The sequence below is a fragment of the Saccostrea cucullata genome, unplaced genomic scaffold (assembly GCF_032062105.1).
Source record: "Saccostrea cucullata isolate Sc308-1 unplaced genomic scaffold, CSIRO_AGI_Scuc_v1 ctg13650, whole genome shotgun sequence".
Classification (NCBI taxonomy): Eukaryota; Metazoa; Mollusca; class Bivalvia; order Ostreida; family Ostreidae; genus Saccostrea; species Saccostrea cuccullata.
This window is the reverse complement of record NW_026920297.1, coordinates 1-17,059: the sequence shown is the minus strand read 5'-3', so window position 1 is coordinate 17,059 and position 17,059 is coordinate 1. Positions and strand designations below refer to the sequence as shown.

The 17,059-nt window shown below is 32.4% G+C and overlaps 1 protein-coding gene across 1 annotated transcript; it reads left to right on the top strand.

The window, feature by feature from the left end:
* The first annotated feature begins 11,116 nt into the window (after window positions 1–11,116).
* Window positions 11,117–16,139, top strand: LOC134246463 (lysosomal proton-coupled steroid conjugate and bile acid symporter SLC46A3-like). The gene is made up of 4 exons (XM_062728833.1): window positions 11,117–12,243; window positions 12,745–12,828; window positions 15,632–15,788; window positions 16,052–16,139. Exons 1-4 carry the CDS (start codon window positions 11,145–11,147, stop codon window positions 16,137–16,139), a joined length of 1,428 nt encoding a protein of 475 aa, XP_062584817.1. The 5' UTR covers window positions 11,117–11,144.
* The last annotated feature ends 920 nt before the right edge of the window (window positions 16,140–17,059 follow it).

Sequence of the window (17,059 nt, the reverse complement as noted above, 5' to 3'; positions counted from 1 at the left end):
GAATGTAAAACACTTAATTTTGCCTGCAGCCTTCCGCATTTAAAAATATATTTGCACCATTACGGAGATGCTGTAGAATTGCAGCCCTCTCCAGAAAACATCAGATGAAAATAAAAAAATCGGAGAGGGCTGCATTATTGCAGCTATTTTTATGCATGCACAACCATATATTTACATAATTTCCAGTGCCCATGCTAAATAGTTTTACAAAAAGAAAATAAATTCAAAGCTTTAATCATCAGTCTTATAAAATTAAAATTAATGCCCTTGATTTTATACTTCTATGTTTTAAGTCCAATACCAGTGAAACCGGAGGGGATTATAGGTTTCCTCTGAATATGTCCGTCCGTCTATTTGCCCTGCTTGGTTTTCCGCACTTTTTTTCTATTTGCTTGTTGATATTGAGCTGATTTTTGGTGTGTTAGTGTGTCTTGATTAGTTACAGATCAAGTTTGAATGTCCTCTCGTTTCATTGTTTTTGACAGTATAATGGCATTTTAAATATTTCATAATGTGGTTTAAGATCGTGTTCGAGCTGCGCTAAATCAATGATCTAAATAAGATTATCATGTTAAAAATTATTGATTTTAAATTTGCTAGGTATCTTTGTAGTGACAAACTCGAAAGAATGTTCTATCGTTAGAATCATTCATGTCCTAAGTCCTGATTGAACGATTGAATTCGTCTTGTGTATATGGGCATATTGATGCAATATTATAGGAAAGGAAAATAACGGGAGAAAACTCTAACTCAGTGCTAGTTCCCATTGTCAACATGGTTTATAAATATGACCTTTTATGAGTTTTTTTTAAGGTCATCAGCAAACACAGTTTCAAAAAGGTTTGTTCTAATTAATTTGGTAGTTATTTTCAATGTAAACCCTTTTGTGTTCTTAATAAATCGTTTCGGTGCGATTCTCATTCTGCATTTGTTTGCTACATTGCGAGTGAAAGGGATGCATTCTAACTAGTGTTCTCAAATCGGACGATTTTTAGTAACCGGTTTTTCGCTTAATCTTCCGATTGAGTATTCGGTTATTCGGATGAATTATCGTTATAGTTCCATATCTATTATCGCATCGTTTACACGTTGGTAGTAAAAGAACATATAATTATACTCTATAAAAACTTTATTCATAAACTTAGAAATAGGCACGCGCTTAATCTTCAAAGAATTTTATTTTTAGAATACAGAAAAAATAAATCAACACATGAAGAAGACAAATGAGTATTCAATGCACCACAACATTTATATTGGTTTTCGTTATACTTTCAGCCCCCGATATATTTCGCGATCAAATACTTCCAGGTTACAAATGTCTTTGGCGGCATCTTTTTTGAATTATTAAATAAGGTAATTAAAACTCTGGTCTTCAAAAATTGTTTAACCCTGACACACAGGCACCTGGCATTACTTATTTTTCTTTTAATAAAAATAATATACCCATACCTAATAATTAACAAGGTACCCATCGAGACCGCCAATTTGGATTTTTGAAGTCTGTCATTCACTTGTATTTTCGTCTGAAACTACGTAAAATAAATTCCCTGCAACCATATTCTTTTTGTTTCCAGTCTTTCGAGGTCTAAACTTACGGCCAGTGCAACCAGAAGGGCGCTTCACCCTTGCAAATATTAAAAATCTTTCGTCAAACTCGATCTACAGCTTCAACAATGCGAAAAATAACTAAAGGGGGGCCGGAAGTTTACATCAATATGCTAATGAGAATTCCGTATTTGTTAGTTTTTGGGTGGGTCTTAATCGGTGTGTTGTAATATTACTGTGAAATGTTTAAAAAGTAGGCCTATTTCAATTATTAAAAATGGGAAAAATAAAACATGGGTAAAATAAACACTTCTTGTAAATATACCTTCAAGTGTAAAAATATGAAACTGTCTTATCTATACAGATCGTTGCGTTCAACAATCTTTAATAAAAGAAGGGGGTTCACTTTTAAAAACTATTTTTAATAAACAAGGTCAGTCTTCTCCACGGATAGCGCTCAAACATTGCACCAATAATGACCATGTGTTATTAATTATATTCAGCATGTTCCTTGCGTGTTAGTAAGGACTTGAAGCCGATTCAATATTTTGTCTATTTAATAGCCATTCTCTGTAACCACTTAAACTTCGTTGCCACGCATGGTCACCGATTTTGATGAAACTTCACCCATGCTTAATACTTGACACCAGAAACAAATATCAAACAAAATTTCATTGCTATGTGTCTCGGTTGCTATGGCAACAGCCGGAAAAGTTTGAAAAATCGAGATTTTCAGCCACTTTAAATCTTGACTGTGGCTTAATAAAAACTAGAAAAAAACAAACAAACCATTCTCACAAAAACATGACACCTTGATGTCACTTATACTGTAAAGAAACTGTTTAGAATATATCTCTAAGTAAGTGGTAACCAAGGGTACATTTGGAATACACTTAAAATGCTGAAAAACACTCCGTATTCATTTATGGTAGGTGTTACATGCTCAAACTCAATCAACGACTTAAGAAAAACAATGAAAATGTTTGACCTTATGTATATAAGTATAAACAATATTATTCTATAAATAACTTTTATGGTTGCCATGGTAACAGAGTGTAACCATGCAAAACAAGTAACTAAGATTGGGTTAATGCTACTGTCTTGAGGAAAAACATGAAAGTTCAAGACTGGCAAATATGCATCCTTACGACCTTGCAACACCAAAACCATAAGAAGAATTGGGTATAATATTGCTACTTTGCAGTGTTACCATGGAAACAAAGTACCAGTGCTTAAAAGTGAATTATTTTTCGCTGCATTAAGAATTAAATTGCCATTTAATCAAGAAACAAATTAAAGGACTCAGCTTGAATAGTACTTATCTGTTAGAACTGAAGTTGAATATCATATATTGATAAAATTTGATGAATAAAACAACACTGTTGCTATGGTTACCAAGAAGGGAAAATGTTCGATTTTGTGAACTTTATATCAATATTAAACCCTGTGTGCCAACTTCTTGCATCCACTTAGAGATTAGATGAAATTAAAAGTCAAGTTAGCTGTTAATAAATATCAATCATAAAAGTTTTGGGAATCTACATTTAAGTGTACGTATCCAAGGAAAGAAAATATTTTTCAGGTTTTTAAGCATATATTTTCTGCTTATTTCCATAGCAACGCTCTATTTAATAGAGTATAATATGAAATTTTTCAAATGGGAAAACTTGGAGCACACCAACATCTCATAAAATTGATCATTAGTGATGAGGAAATGTGTTTTTTTTAAAAGATAGGATCAGATTTAAACACACAGAGTGTTACTTTGAAGGCTCTCTGTGGTATAAAAACCTTGGCAACTATTGCCAACCAAAATGAAATATCGTATTTTGTTCTTGGTATATGTTTCAAGGCTCTTTTTTCTAATATTTGGTCACATTTCATCCTATAATTGCCTTTTATTTTTACGTGTATGACTTTATAAAATTCAATGACTATTTTTTTTACTTTTGAATACTTTGTTTCCATAGTAACGTATGTAATAGTTGATTTACCAAACATGTTTATCATGCATTCGAGACATCTGACCTTCAACTTTTGGAAACAGTCATTGCCAATTGTTTGCTTTGCCGCAAATGTGAACTATGGGGCTTTAAACATGTTAAAAAATGCCATTTTTCGAACTTTAAGACATGTTGCCATGGTAACTATAAAACATAGCAACCAATTTTTGCCTGATTTCAGTTTAGGGTATCAATGACTTTTATCATAGAGAGTTTGGAGAAATTCTAAGACTATGCGTGCCACAGCTCCTATATAAAATTTCAAATCATTACAGAGAATGGCTCTTAAAATGTTCAGGCCGATCTTCGTCTCTGATCAAGCTAGGCCTACATCAAGATTATTTTGAAGGGAAAGAAAATGAATGTTCTTATGTTACGTTGTATTACTGTCTGATAGACATGATAGATTGATTTTGGGATCGGTACCAACTTTAGTTGGTTATTTTTAAAAATAAATCTCACAAATATATTGACCAATCAAAAAAGGGCTTTCCCTAAGAATTTCAAGTCGAATGTAAACTTCTGGCCCCCCTTTAGTTATATCTCACATTGTTGAAGCAGTAGATCGAGTGTGACGGTGGATTTTTAATATTTGCAAGGGTGATGCGCCCTTCTGGTTGCACTGGCCGTAAGTTTAGACCTCGAAAGACTGGAAACAGAAAGAAAAACAAGATGTATTTGTGAAATACTATATGCGCCCGGCGGCAACAAAATTCGAAAAAGCTATTTTTAACGTATAGGTAACAGTCAAGGTCACAAGGTCATTGATCTTGGCGTCATTTGAAAGAACTTAATTAGTGGAGTAAGCATACCAAATATGAAGTCTCAATCTCTCATGGTATAAAAGTTATGTGAAGGTTCAAAAAAGCTATATTTAGCATATATGTCAAGGTCACAAGGTCATTGACCTTTGTGTCATTTAAAAGAGCTTTATTAGTGGAGCATGCATACTAAACATGAAGTCTCTATCCTTCATGGTTCAAAAGTTATGGCGAAAGTTAAAGTTTGCATACAAAAAAGATATTTTTAGCATATTGGTCACAGTCAAGGTCACAAGGTCATTGACCTTTGTGTCATTTGAAGGAGTTTCATTAGTGGAGTATGTATATTAAATATGAAGTCTCTGTCTTTCATGGTTCAAAAGTTATGGGGAAGGTTAAAGTTTTCAGACAAAAAGCTATTTTTAGCATATAGGTCACACTCAAGGTCACAAGGTCATTATTTAATAATTCGAAAAAGATGCCGCCAAAGACATTTGTAACCTGGAAGTATTTGATCGCGAAATATATCGGGGGCTGAAAGTATAACGAAAACCAATATAAATGTTGTGAAGCATTGAATACTCATGTGTCTTCTTCATGTGTTGATCTAATTTTCTTTATTCTAAAATTAAAATTCTTTGAAGATTAAGCGTGTGTGTAATTCTAAGTTTATGAATAAAGTTTATATAGAGTATAATTATATGTTCTATTACTACAAACGTGTAAAGGATGCGATAAATAAAAAGATATGGAACTATAACGATAAATCACCAGAGTAACCGAGTACTCGATCGGAAGATATAGCGAAAAAACCGGTTACTAAAAATCGTCCGATTTGAGAACACTAGTTAGAATGCATTCCTATCACTCACAATGTAGCAAACAAATTCAGAATGAGAATCGCACCAAAACGATGAATTACAGTTGTAAGAACACAAAAAGATTTACATTGAAAATAACTACCAAATTAATCAAAACAATCCTTTTTGAAACTGTTTGCTTGCGACCCCCCCCCCCCCTCCCCCCAAATAAAAACTCGCAAGAAGACGACTTTTCAACTCATTTTCTCAACGTCTTTTTCTTGCTTCATATTTATAAACCATGTTGACATTGGGAACTATCACAGAGTTAGAACACACAAGTGAATGACAGACTTCGAAAATCCACGATGGCGGTCTCGATGGATACCTTGTTTATTAGTAGGAATGGGTATATTTTTTTTTTATTAAAAGAAAAATAAGTAACGTCAGGTGCCTGTGCCCTGACAATACAAGCTATCTAATAATTTACTGTAAAAACTACAGACTGCGTCTCGCTAAACAAACTAACCGAATAACAGTTTTACGAACCGATACTCGCATTGTTGGAGGGTTAACCGGGTTAGCTGGGTACTCTTTGACTACAATAATTCTAACTCTGGTGAGGGCTTGTCCAGAGACACAGTTAGATCATTCTAACTAACTGACAAACCATAGGTCAAGTTTGATTTTTTTTAATATATAAAATATTTTTTTAACCATGTGAACTGACCTGATGTATATGTTTAAAAGCATTCAAACACGTTTTTCTGATATTTCATTCATAAACAAGTACATACCGCAGTATTCACAGTTTGGGGGCACTTTTTTCATTCAGGATATTATAAAATGACATCCTAAGAGAATAGGGGATCCCGGCAGGAGACATGTATTGCTAATGTAATACTCCCAGAATGTTTGTTTTTACTGATTGGCAATTGTGATTTTTTTGTTTCTAAATCTTTACCAAGTAAAAGGGGTATAACTTCTTAAAAAAGAAATAAACTGGATTGATCTGTCTACATGTACTTGCCATTTTAAGTTTTTACATCCATTTCTATAAAAGTTCGAGAGCGGAAACTGGTTCAATTTCAAGAGAGGTCAAATTTGAGTTGAATAGGTGCAATTGTTAAAAATTAGAACATGATATATATTACGAATACATGTAGGCAATGAACGGAAAGTCAACGAAGAAGAAAGCACTTTATGACCCCGGTCATTTTATGGCGGGACATAAAAATCCTCGTCTTAAAGAATAAGAAATACTTCAATTTTTATATACTAGATTTAATTGTTTGATTATGTGCTCTTTTTTCTGCGACATATTGATTAGCTATTACTGTCACAAAGGCGGGATAAGTTTGCTGAAACACACATGCTTTATATGAATTTTACCCCTCATTTACTCCTCTACAATTTCTTTTAAAGAACGACAATTTTTAATTTCTTTAAGTTAAATTTGTCAGTCACATGGAGAGGGAACGTGTTATGTACATCGTATCTACAAAACTTTGGTACAAACTCCCTTTTTCTTAAACAAACAATCCGTAACCTATATTTGAGCCATATCAGGTCATTTTGTCGAACATTAATCAGAACACAGCAAAACACGCAGGCAAGTATACCATTCGCACAATTAATTGTAATGTTTCCTTTTGTTTTCATTTTCATTGTTTTTAATTATTAAGTTTTGAGAGATTTTTTTAGAATTGATTCATTTTTTAAAAAAGTTAGAAATGTCAGAAGCTTAAAAGTAACAACTTTATCTTTTAAAATACCATATATGCTTTTGGATCTACAACAAAATGAAATTAATACTTAAAATGTTTACATATTCATATTTGATATGTACATTTTAAGCATGTTCTTTTTCCTTTATCATTCAATTATCAGTAACATTTTGATTTAGAAAAAAAAGAATAACGAATCATATCATTTTGATATTTATCTACTTATTTAATAGTACATGTGTATGTATAGTGATTTCACAAAGTAAAGGTTGATTAAACTGTGTGTTTATCTAACGTCCCTCCGAGAGCTTTTCCACTCATACTGAGCCACCGGTACATGTATTTGCCAGTGGAGGGTTGCAGATGCACTCATAGCCTTTGAGCAGCGAGAAATATTTTTTTTCGTGTCAGCGCCTAATGCAACAGAGGATTTCGGTTTACAAGGGTCTTGTCCGAAAGACTGGTCTCGCCATTTCGCAGTGAGATTCGCACCCGCGACGTCTCCATATGAGCAGAAAATTCTCTAGATGGACGTTAAACAATAAACAAACAAACCAAAGGTAAAAGAAACAAGACTGACTATGGGTTTCCCGCTATGTAATTATAAGGAATTCAGCAGAAGTAAACAAGATGACATGAACTGCTTAATAAGTCTGTATCATTTATTCATTGAATCTTCTAATAAAACATTTATAGCTGCATTTTCAGTCAATCTTGAACTTATTAGATTGCTAAATAATCGTACTGACAAAATAACAGCAATTCTATAACGCTACTTTATGTTTCAAATCCACATAATTGAACTATTGCCAGCTAAAATACAAATGTCATTTTCTTTCTCATTTGACTGCCAGTCGGAAATGTGTTTTGGGGCAGATTGAGAATCAAATGTCAATTATAAAGTAGTTAGAAAAACATATCGGGTCATAAGAGAATTCGTTAAGCAACATTATACACTCTGTTTTGTGCATCGTTTCAACGAAAGTTGACAACGTAGCCTAATGGGCGACGCTGGTTTTTAATTAGTGTAACATATCGTAGATAACGAATAGTATACAAGCTGAAAAATCCATAAACATTACAAACTAGGAGCAGAGTAAACACGGACCTCAGATGTGGGATCAGGTGCCATGGGGGAGTGAGCATCCCCTGCCGACCGGAAGAATGTTTTAGCACAAAAATTGTGCAATGACAAGATAAATAAATTTACGAGATCAATTTTAATAATTGAAAAAAGAGGCTGTCTATGATATCAAAGAGCCTTAACTTTAATTTCTCGTGGGGAATGGTTGTGTATAAAAATGAAAATTCTTAAGTTTTTATGCTGTTGAAGTTTTTAAGTTCAATTGAATTTTTAAATAGCGGTATCCACATCTGATAAGATTTACACTGCTTTTAGTATATATAGTTGCACAGTACTCTTGAAGTTTCTCCTTCACTTCTGTAAATGTCATAGTGAGGAGTAATGAAAGTGACGTTATCCCATGGCCACGTTTCCAATTATAGTTGCATATGGTGTTCCTGGCATACCCCTAAAAATTGACAGTGATTCCTTATTATTACATTTTATTGTGAAATAAAATTGTAAATTTAGATTTAAAACAATCTTTTTATAGATTTATATTACACGAGGCCTCCAATGTCAATTTCAACAGTCCCGCCCACTGACGTCAGATACAAGTACAATTAGCCGCACGAGATTTACATGTATGCATATTAGGCCTCTTTACATGAATTGTATATTGCTCCTTTCCTTTTGCTTGGCGAAATTTACATTCCGATTGAATTATCTAGAAATATACACAACTTTCAAAGAGTCATCACAGAGAAAACAGATAGAAATGGAATAAATGAAGGTTAATTTCTGTCTTATCTAGATTGTTTTCATCTGATCTGGAAAAGGGATTTGAATTTTAAGTAAGTATGTGCTATTAGTATAATATTTTCTGTTATGTTTGAAATGTGATTATTGCTAATTTTAAGTTAGAGAAAGAGAGTACAAGGTAAATTGATGACACTAACAAAAATTCACAGCCTAAACATTTTGCAAATAAAATGAAGTTATCCTTACTTATATTAGCTTTAGTTCCAAGAGAATTGAATGCATAATAGTTGTCCTTTACACACACACACAAAAAAAATACGACAAAGACAAAAAGTCCAATATTTCAAATGAGTATCTACGCTGTGGAAGATTACATAATCTCTTACTTTTCCATTACTTTAGATAATATTGTAAATACCATCTTAGAAAAAAATGAATATTTCTTTTAAACAAAATCTCATAGAATTGTGTGTGTGTGGTTGTTTTATTATTTAATCTTAGTCCTGAGAGTTTTTGTAAAAAAGGCTACAGATATATATGGACTGAATGCTCAGTATATGTAGGCATAATTTCATACTTTTTAGAAATATGTTTGTAAGAGCAAAACTTGCCCTATTTTATGACCTTGTAGTGTCCTTTAAGAGTTATCCCCCCTTTGACTTACATCAATAAAAATCAAGTCTGAAAAATCTGAAAGGAAAAAATATTTTTCAATCATTTTTCCATTCCAAATGATCAGTTTCATCTTTCTACCAGAACACTTTTTGCTATTCTTAGTATCTAATTGTTCTATTTACAATATCTTTCTTTATGTCTTCTAATGCTTATAGGCAAGATCACCGCAGCTTGTTTTTGCTAATTTTGTAAAAGTCAAATAAAACACTTTCATGTTGATGAATAATGTCATTTATTAAAATGACGATATAAATGTGAACAATTTAACAAACAAGAAGGGGGATCAGATTCACAAGCTTTGCTTATCAGTTACGTAAAATATGATAATGTCTGATCCCCCAAAAATGACTAGAAAAAAGTATCTGTAAGACAAGACAATCAAAACATCATATTAAAAAGTTAGCAAATAGATGGCACATCAAAACAAAATAGGCAAACATCACAAGAAAAAGTTGGCAAAAAGATGGTACATCAAAGACACAATCAAAACTTCAGAAGAAAAAGCTTGCAAAAAGATCGTAATCAAAACCAAATACATAGAAGCAGTAAAACAAATGAGTAAAAACTATAATATAATATAAATTTTACAAGACATTAATGATCATATTAAGGGATAGGAATGCTGGGGTGGAGGTGGGTCTTCAAAATAGACGTGCTTCGTGTTAGCGGTGGTGAGCGCGCGAGTGTGAATGACTCGCTGAGCTAACCACGTGACCTTACACATTCTATTACAATTAATCCCTCAGGCAAGGCGTGGATCTGAGAATTTTCACAATTTGTCAACGTAAATGTTTCCGGAAACCTCCAAACAAATTATCGCATTAAATACATAAATACAATTATTATTCTAATAATTGTTGTTTTATGTCTTCTAATGCTTATAGGCAAGATCACCACAGCTTGTTTTTGCTAATTTTGTAAAAGTCAAATAAAACACTTTCATGTTGATGAATAATGTCATTTATTAAAATGACGATATGAATGTGAACAATTTAACAAACAAGAAGGGGGATCAGATTCACAAGCTTTGCTTATCAGTTACGTAAAATATGATAATGTCTGATCCCCCCAAAATGACTAGAAAAAAGTATCTGTAAGACAAGACAATCAAAATATCATACTAAAAAGTTAGCAAATAGATGGCACATCAAAACAAAATAGGCCACAAGATGTGATATGCAGGTCACATTTACTTAGACTTCAATGCAAACTTCAATGATTAATTACTGTTTCGGTATTTATTTTTTATTAAAAATTCTCCTGGTTACATGTAATTTCTTTCTTTGAAATAAAATCAGTGTAATTCATAATAATAATTTTGTGGATAGAAAATTTGATTCTTTTATGGGTCGGATACCTTAATTTAAGCAGGAACCACAAGAACTATCTACATGTATATTATGAACAGTACTAGTGATATTTACATATTGACTTTAATTTCATTGAAATTAAGATGTACTCTCACGCAAATAAATGCATTAAGTTTTACTCTCAATATTTACACATTAAAATCCTTATACAATTTCAAATGCATTTATCCAATTAATTTTTTTTCTTTGAGAAATTATGGACGAAGTTAAAAAATGCCTTAAGTTTTAATAAGTTGAATGTTCATGTAATTTTACGTATTAACGTACGATTGATCATTAAAGAATTTTTTTTTAACCTTTATTTAAGCCCACTGAATAAACGAATGATGACGCATCTCTATTGAAAATATTCAAGTACATGACGTTTTATTTGTAGACATTTTGAAGAATTGCAGATAAGAGAAGAATATGAAGAATAATAACAAAACCACAGCGAAAATGGAGGACTCTTCAAGCCGTGACAACAATCCTGATAAATTATCGAGAAGAAAATATCTAATAGGACCAATCGCTTTTATGCATTTGTTTGGGTTTTCCATATTTAATGGCACGGCTATCCTTTACTACCCTTATATTGTGGGCAAAACTTTATTTTCTAACTCTACTACAGAGAACGGAAAGAGTTCAGTGTGCAGTAGCAATTTAAACGCATCAGAAACAGAGCATGGTAAAATCATCCAGTCCAAAGTTGCAATGTTCTTGATGTACCTTGCTATTTGTGAAGGGATTCCTTGTCTTCTTTCAAATTTGGTATTTGGAAGTATTAGCGATCGCGTGGGAAGGAAAAAGATGTTGATTATTCCAACTTTAGGAATGCTATTGGCGGAGGTTTTTATGGTTATATTCATGTATTTTGAATTAAAGCTTTACTATCTTTTAATACCATTGATATTGCATGGTTTCAGTGGAGAGGCGTTTGCTAATATACAATTTGCTTTATCCTACACATCCGATATCTCAGGAAACAGCAAAAAAAGAACAACCGCCATGGGTTTTATGGAAATTTTTATCGGGATGGGACTGTTGGTTGGAGGTGTAGTAGCTGGTTATGTAATACGAGATCGAGGGTATTTATGGTCAATGGCTACTGCTTTTCCCCTAACATTGAGCAATATAGTTTTAATATGCTTACTTCCGGAAACACGTCAAAGAAAAATCAAAGAACCATGGCACTGTATGAGTGTTGTAAGATCGTTCCACAAATCCCTCGAATTCTATTACTCAAAAAAGTATTCTGGAATGCGTTTGAAATATAACATTTGCCTTTTTATCTATATGATAGGATGTATAGCTATAATAGGCAGGAACCAAACGGAAGTTCTTTACGTAATAAGTCCTCCATTTTGTCTCAGTACTGTTGGCGTAGGGTGGTTTCACGCCCTCAGAGGTGTGATGCAGCATGGAATATCAATGATTCTTATCCGAGTTTTCGTGATATGCTTGAGGGCAGAGACTATTGCAGTACTCGGGGCTGTATCAGGAACTATCAGTTTGATTGCCGAGGGGCTGACGAGTTCGACAGTAGTGTTGTTTTTAAGTAAGTTGTTTAGCAATAGTTTTTCCCTGATTACATGTACTCATTTTTCATTTTTATTAGTTTTCTCATTGTTTAATTTCTCGAAATAAAATACATTATAGCAAAACGCTCTTTGGTTTAAAATACTAGTAATCATGAGGTAGATTATTTGGTAGGGAAACGTACAAATGAATATAGGTCTTGAAATAAATGCCAATGGCATCTTTAATAAATTGTTAGTTTCCCATCTGCCGATAAACTACATGTACCTAAAATGGTCCGAATCGGCATGTTTTAATTTTATTTAATCAATGGTTCAGGGACATCCTAATTAAAATTGACTGTATGAGTAAAAATAGGAACATTTACATTAAAATATATTTTCAATTGAGTATGTAAAATCAACATAAAAAGTTCTAATTATGTTGTCCACCTTGGTTAAGATATGTTTTTTTTATGCATATAAAAAAATATATCGTGGAATTTTAAGAAATCTTGTACGTTTTTCTTGCATCTATTCAGCTCCGGTGATAGGAATGGGAATGAGTCTCGGGATTGTCATGATGAGGGCCATTATGTCCAGAGAGACTTCTAGCGAGAACCAAGGTAAAAGCAGGTGTAAAAAATAATGCAACTGTGCAACTTCAAGCAACACCCCATCACCCTTTTAAAAGACCTCTTTAGTTGTTTGAACTGTAAGATTTTATTACTCGATGGTGTCGCAAACTTAGTCTAACTTTTTAGTTTATTTGCTATTTCTCGACCGAGGAGCTAAAAAACGGTTAAAGGGAGGGGGTAGAACCCGTATGAAATTTACCATTCTAGTATCAAAATTACAGCAGAGGAATATTCTTCATATTAAGGGCAGCTCCCTGTCTCCTGAATCCAACTGGTTTGTTGAAGTCTGAATGTCTCCCATAAACATAAAAGTACATGTATACCTTCCACTCAACAAATTAATCTATTTAATAGAAAAAAAATGAAGAGACACCGTGACGCACATAGGGGAAAATTGACAAATGTAGAATTTTAGCATGATCCGTGTAAATTTTGTTCAGTTCCTATATGTGATAGGTTTCAGAAAATTACAGGTTTCAGAACCTAAAAATTCTATTTCTATGGAGAACAAGTAAAAATAGTTTCAGTATGCCCCATAACGAAAATATTGCTAAATACTTCTCCCTTACAGTATTGTACGCATTCGCAGAAAAGTTGAATAAGTTTCCTTGTTACCATGGTCTCAAATTCCCAGGAATGAATGTAAGTAGACCAAAAATTTTCATGAAATCTTTTTAAAATGTTGTTACAACATATTTCTCACCTTTGCATGCTCCAGTTGAATGTTGTTTAAAAGTTTGAGCTAAAAATAAAAGTGGCAAGACCTTGACATACACGAAAACAACGAAACGGTAGGTAAAACCTTTGTTTTCCCGTCACCTAATCTGTGCAGTTTTTTTTTGCAGTTTAAGGTAATTCCACCGTCCTGTGATGTCATAGGTTTTAGCAAAAAATGTTATTGAATTAAATTAATACCCAATAGAACAATATATTTTGGAAGATTGATTTTCTGTAGGTGAAATGATATATATTGTTAAGTAAAAGAATTCTTAAAAATGCCTATTTCCTTTATTTAATCAATTATTGAATCTTTAAAAAATGTTGACAAGGGCAATAACTCCTGCTCGGGTAGCTTCATTCAGGCATTTTCCTTATTGTACTTCTAATGTAAAATAGTTTTCCTGATATTCACAATTCAAAAGATCTTACAAGTAGCAAGTATTCAGGAACTTTCAGCATCATAATAATAAATGCATTTGACTCAGTTTTTACATAATACTTATGATACTATTTACAAACAAATGTACGATTTTTTTGTTGACATATGCTTCTGTTTATTTACGTCTCCAATCTTAAATAATATGGCGACCTATACATTTTTTGAAATAATTGGTAAATTTAAACTTTTTTAAAGAAAATGAAATCAATTTTTGTACTTTTAACCATTAAAATTGTAAGGGAGGAAAGACCTTAATTGTCTTACATTAACTATATCCTCATAATTATCAAAAGTCTTTCACTGCATGATACATATATCGTAAATAAACATGATTCTGACACAATGCGTCACTTTAAACAATCTCTCAGTCTTAATATCAACAAGCCATATAGACTCTCGGATTTCTCTTGATTATCCATACATGTATCACATGCACTGAGTTATTAATTATCGCCCTTTAATTATGATAGCATACACTTGAAAACTTATTGAGTAGAATATGTTATCACTTTCACGATAAATATTCTATCGAATTATTGTAAATTAATTGATTACATTTTGACCTTAATAATTTTTCCTGTGTGTTATTAAATTAACTGCTTGATATATTAATTACATTCAACAATCTATAGTAGACCATGTGGATATGAACCGAAACGAAACTGTAAGAAATATTTGTAATTGAAACCATTTTAGTAAATGTTTTACTCTGCTAAATGCATCAATAAAACACAGGTAATACCAAGAAGGAGAATCCGAAGACACCAACTCTCTCTACAAAAATTTAACTGTCGGTGTGCCCACTACAAAAATTTAAAATTATGTAATAATATTAATCAATTAAAACTTTTTGTAGAGGACATAAGCCTATGCCCCTACTCTACAAACTAATTACATTTTATAAAAGTAAGCACCGCGTCAGCCATATTTCTGATAAATTGAGGACTATTTAGATATCTTCCATGAGTTTCAAAAGCGTTCAAGGGATCGTCGAGTGTCTTTACCCTAAAAGGCATTGAAAAGAAATTTCCTGCAAAGACTTTTAACTTAGTTTAGTTGGTATACATTATAATTGCCATTAAAACATGTTTTTATATTCTTAGTAAGCATGGGGTATTTTTTTTTAAAACAACATTTGAAAAAAGTTTAACTATATGTTTTGTGTCATGAATGACCCTTCCATCATAGAAATGAAAAGAATAAATAATCCTCATATTCACCGTATCCAACCTTCAGAAATTCCAGGGTCCCGTGTTTATGCCCCCTTCACGGATTTGTATTGTTAAAAATGTTTTTAAGATCTATCATTTTCGTTATCTTCACCCTCATCATTACCTGTCGAGTTCTGGGCATCTTTATAAATATAGCTTTTCTCTGATGGCATTGAAAATCACTCATAAGCTTCTTCATAAAAATGGAACCCATATTCGCAGCTGAGATTCATTTTTGCTCGATCTCGGGAAAATCCTTCATAAAATCGATCTGATTAAATGTATTTAATATCACAGAGAAAGTTCGAAATTGGTCTCAAAATGATTTCACAGAAAAAGGATAAAAATGCATCTAACTATAGTTTGAACAGAAAATATTTCTGAAATTTTTATCCATTCTTATGGTGTTGATATATTGCAGGTGCCCTTTTTGGTGGAATGGCTGCTGTTCAGACCGCTTGCACTTTCTTTGGGTCGCTGATCTCCAGCGCTCTATATAGAAACACTGTGTACTTTTTCGAGGGAACATTATTCCTTGTGTTGGCTGGGTTGTTTTTCATTTCATTAATTCTTTCCTTGTAAGTATGTTCAGAAATAATCTCAAAGACATATACTTTCTGATCTGATCATTGTACGATATGCAACAAATATGGTTAATTAACAAGTTTGGGTACGATATTGATTGCATGTACTTGCAGTGTATCCTTTGCAGTCAGTATTATATACATGTATTACATGTAATTACATTTATTGGCAATATGATAATCAATGTTGCAAGTAAGTCAGATTAATCATCAATTAGTATACTATTTTGATTAAAAAGTATTTTACAATTTTTCAGATTTTTAACTTCCCTTCCAAAGTTACGACGAATCGAGTACGACCTTGAAGTAAAAGAAAACAAGAATGAAATGAACGAAAAATTTTGAATACCAATGTATCTGCATTAAATGCATGTATGATAAGGGTGTTCAAAGTTAATTCTACGTTTAACGTCACATCTAAAGTTCAAAACCTACGAGGGAGGGAGGAAAAAAATAAACAAACAAAAATTTCAAACAATTGTGAATTTATTCAAATAAACCATTTCAGTACATTAAAAAACACTAGAATTGAGGAGTAAGAGTATTGGATGTGACACCTAAGTTTAAATTTCCCTAGCAGAGTTTTTCCTTAGAATGTTAATTGGTTTGAGTCCTTTTGTGAGCAAACAATGTAGACTAAATGTGCAGGAAAGTGGCTTTTAACTAGGCCTTGCTTGTACTTTGGATTTATATTGCCTCACATCAATGGTAACCTGTAAGGAAAAGGTTCTTCTTGCGGGAATAGTTGATCAATATCTACAATAAAAATTATGATGACAATATTTAATACATTCTTATATTGAAATATCTTGAAATTGAATTATGTTGTATTTTTTTCTCACAGTACTAGATCTATTTGAAAATAGATTTGAAAGTGTATTACATGTAGTTTATTCTAAATACCTTGAATTGCACACACAGGACAGGGTTCTTCACTTCTTAAAATACCCCAACCAATTTCCTTACTCTCTTTCACTTGAAAGGCTTTATCTTCTGTAAGCTTCTCCCTGCTCAAATGGCAAAGACTAGTATTATCTTTCCAAAAACATGTAGGTATTTACAGGTACTTGAATTATGAAGAAATCAATCTTACTCATTACTGTTCCTTTAAATTTTTACAAATATTTAATATGAAAGTATTTGATAAAATTTAAATGATGCATCTCACTGTAAATAATTTTTTTTTTACACATCTTGCACTAAGTTAAAAGCTCTGCAATTCTCTCCAAAATACGATGAAAAGTACAGCCAAAATAATCACGAAC

Bases quoted from the DNA above. Each gene is read 5' to 3' on its own strand.
- LOC134246463 (XM_062728833.1), top strand. From the start codon at position 11,145: ATGGAGGACTCTTCAAGCCGTGACAACAATCCTGATAAATTATCGAGA. The intron at 12,829-15,631 runs GTAAAAGCAGGT...GATATATTGCAG, and splicing joins GACTTCTAGCGAGAACCAAG to GTGCCCTTTTTGGTGGAATG. The intron at 15,789-16,051 runs GTAAGTATGTTC...ACAATTTTTCAG, and splicing joins ATTTCATTAATTCTTTCCTT to ATTTTTAACTTCCCTTCCAA.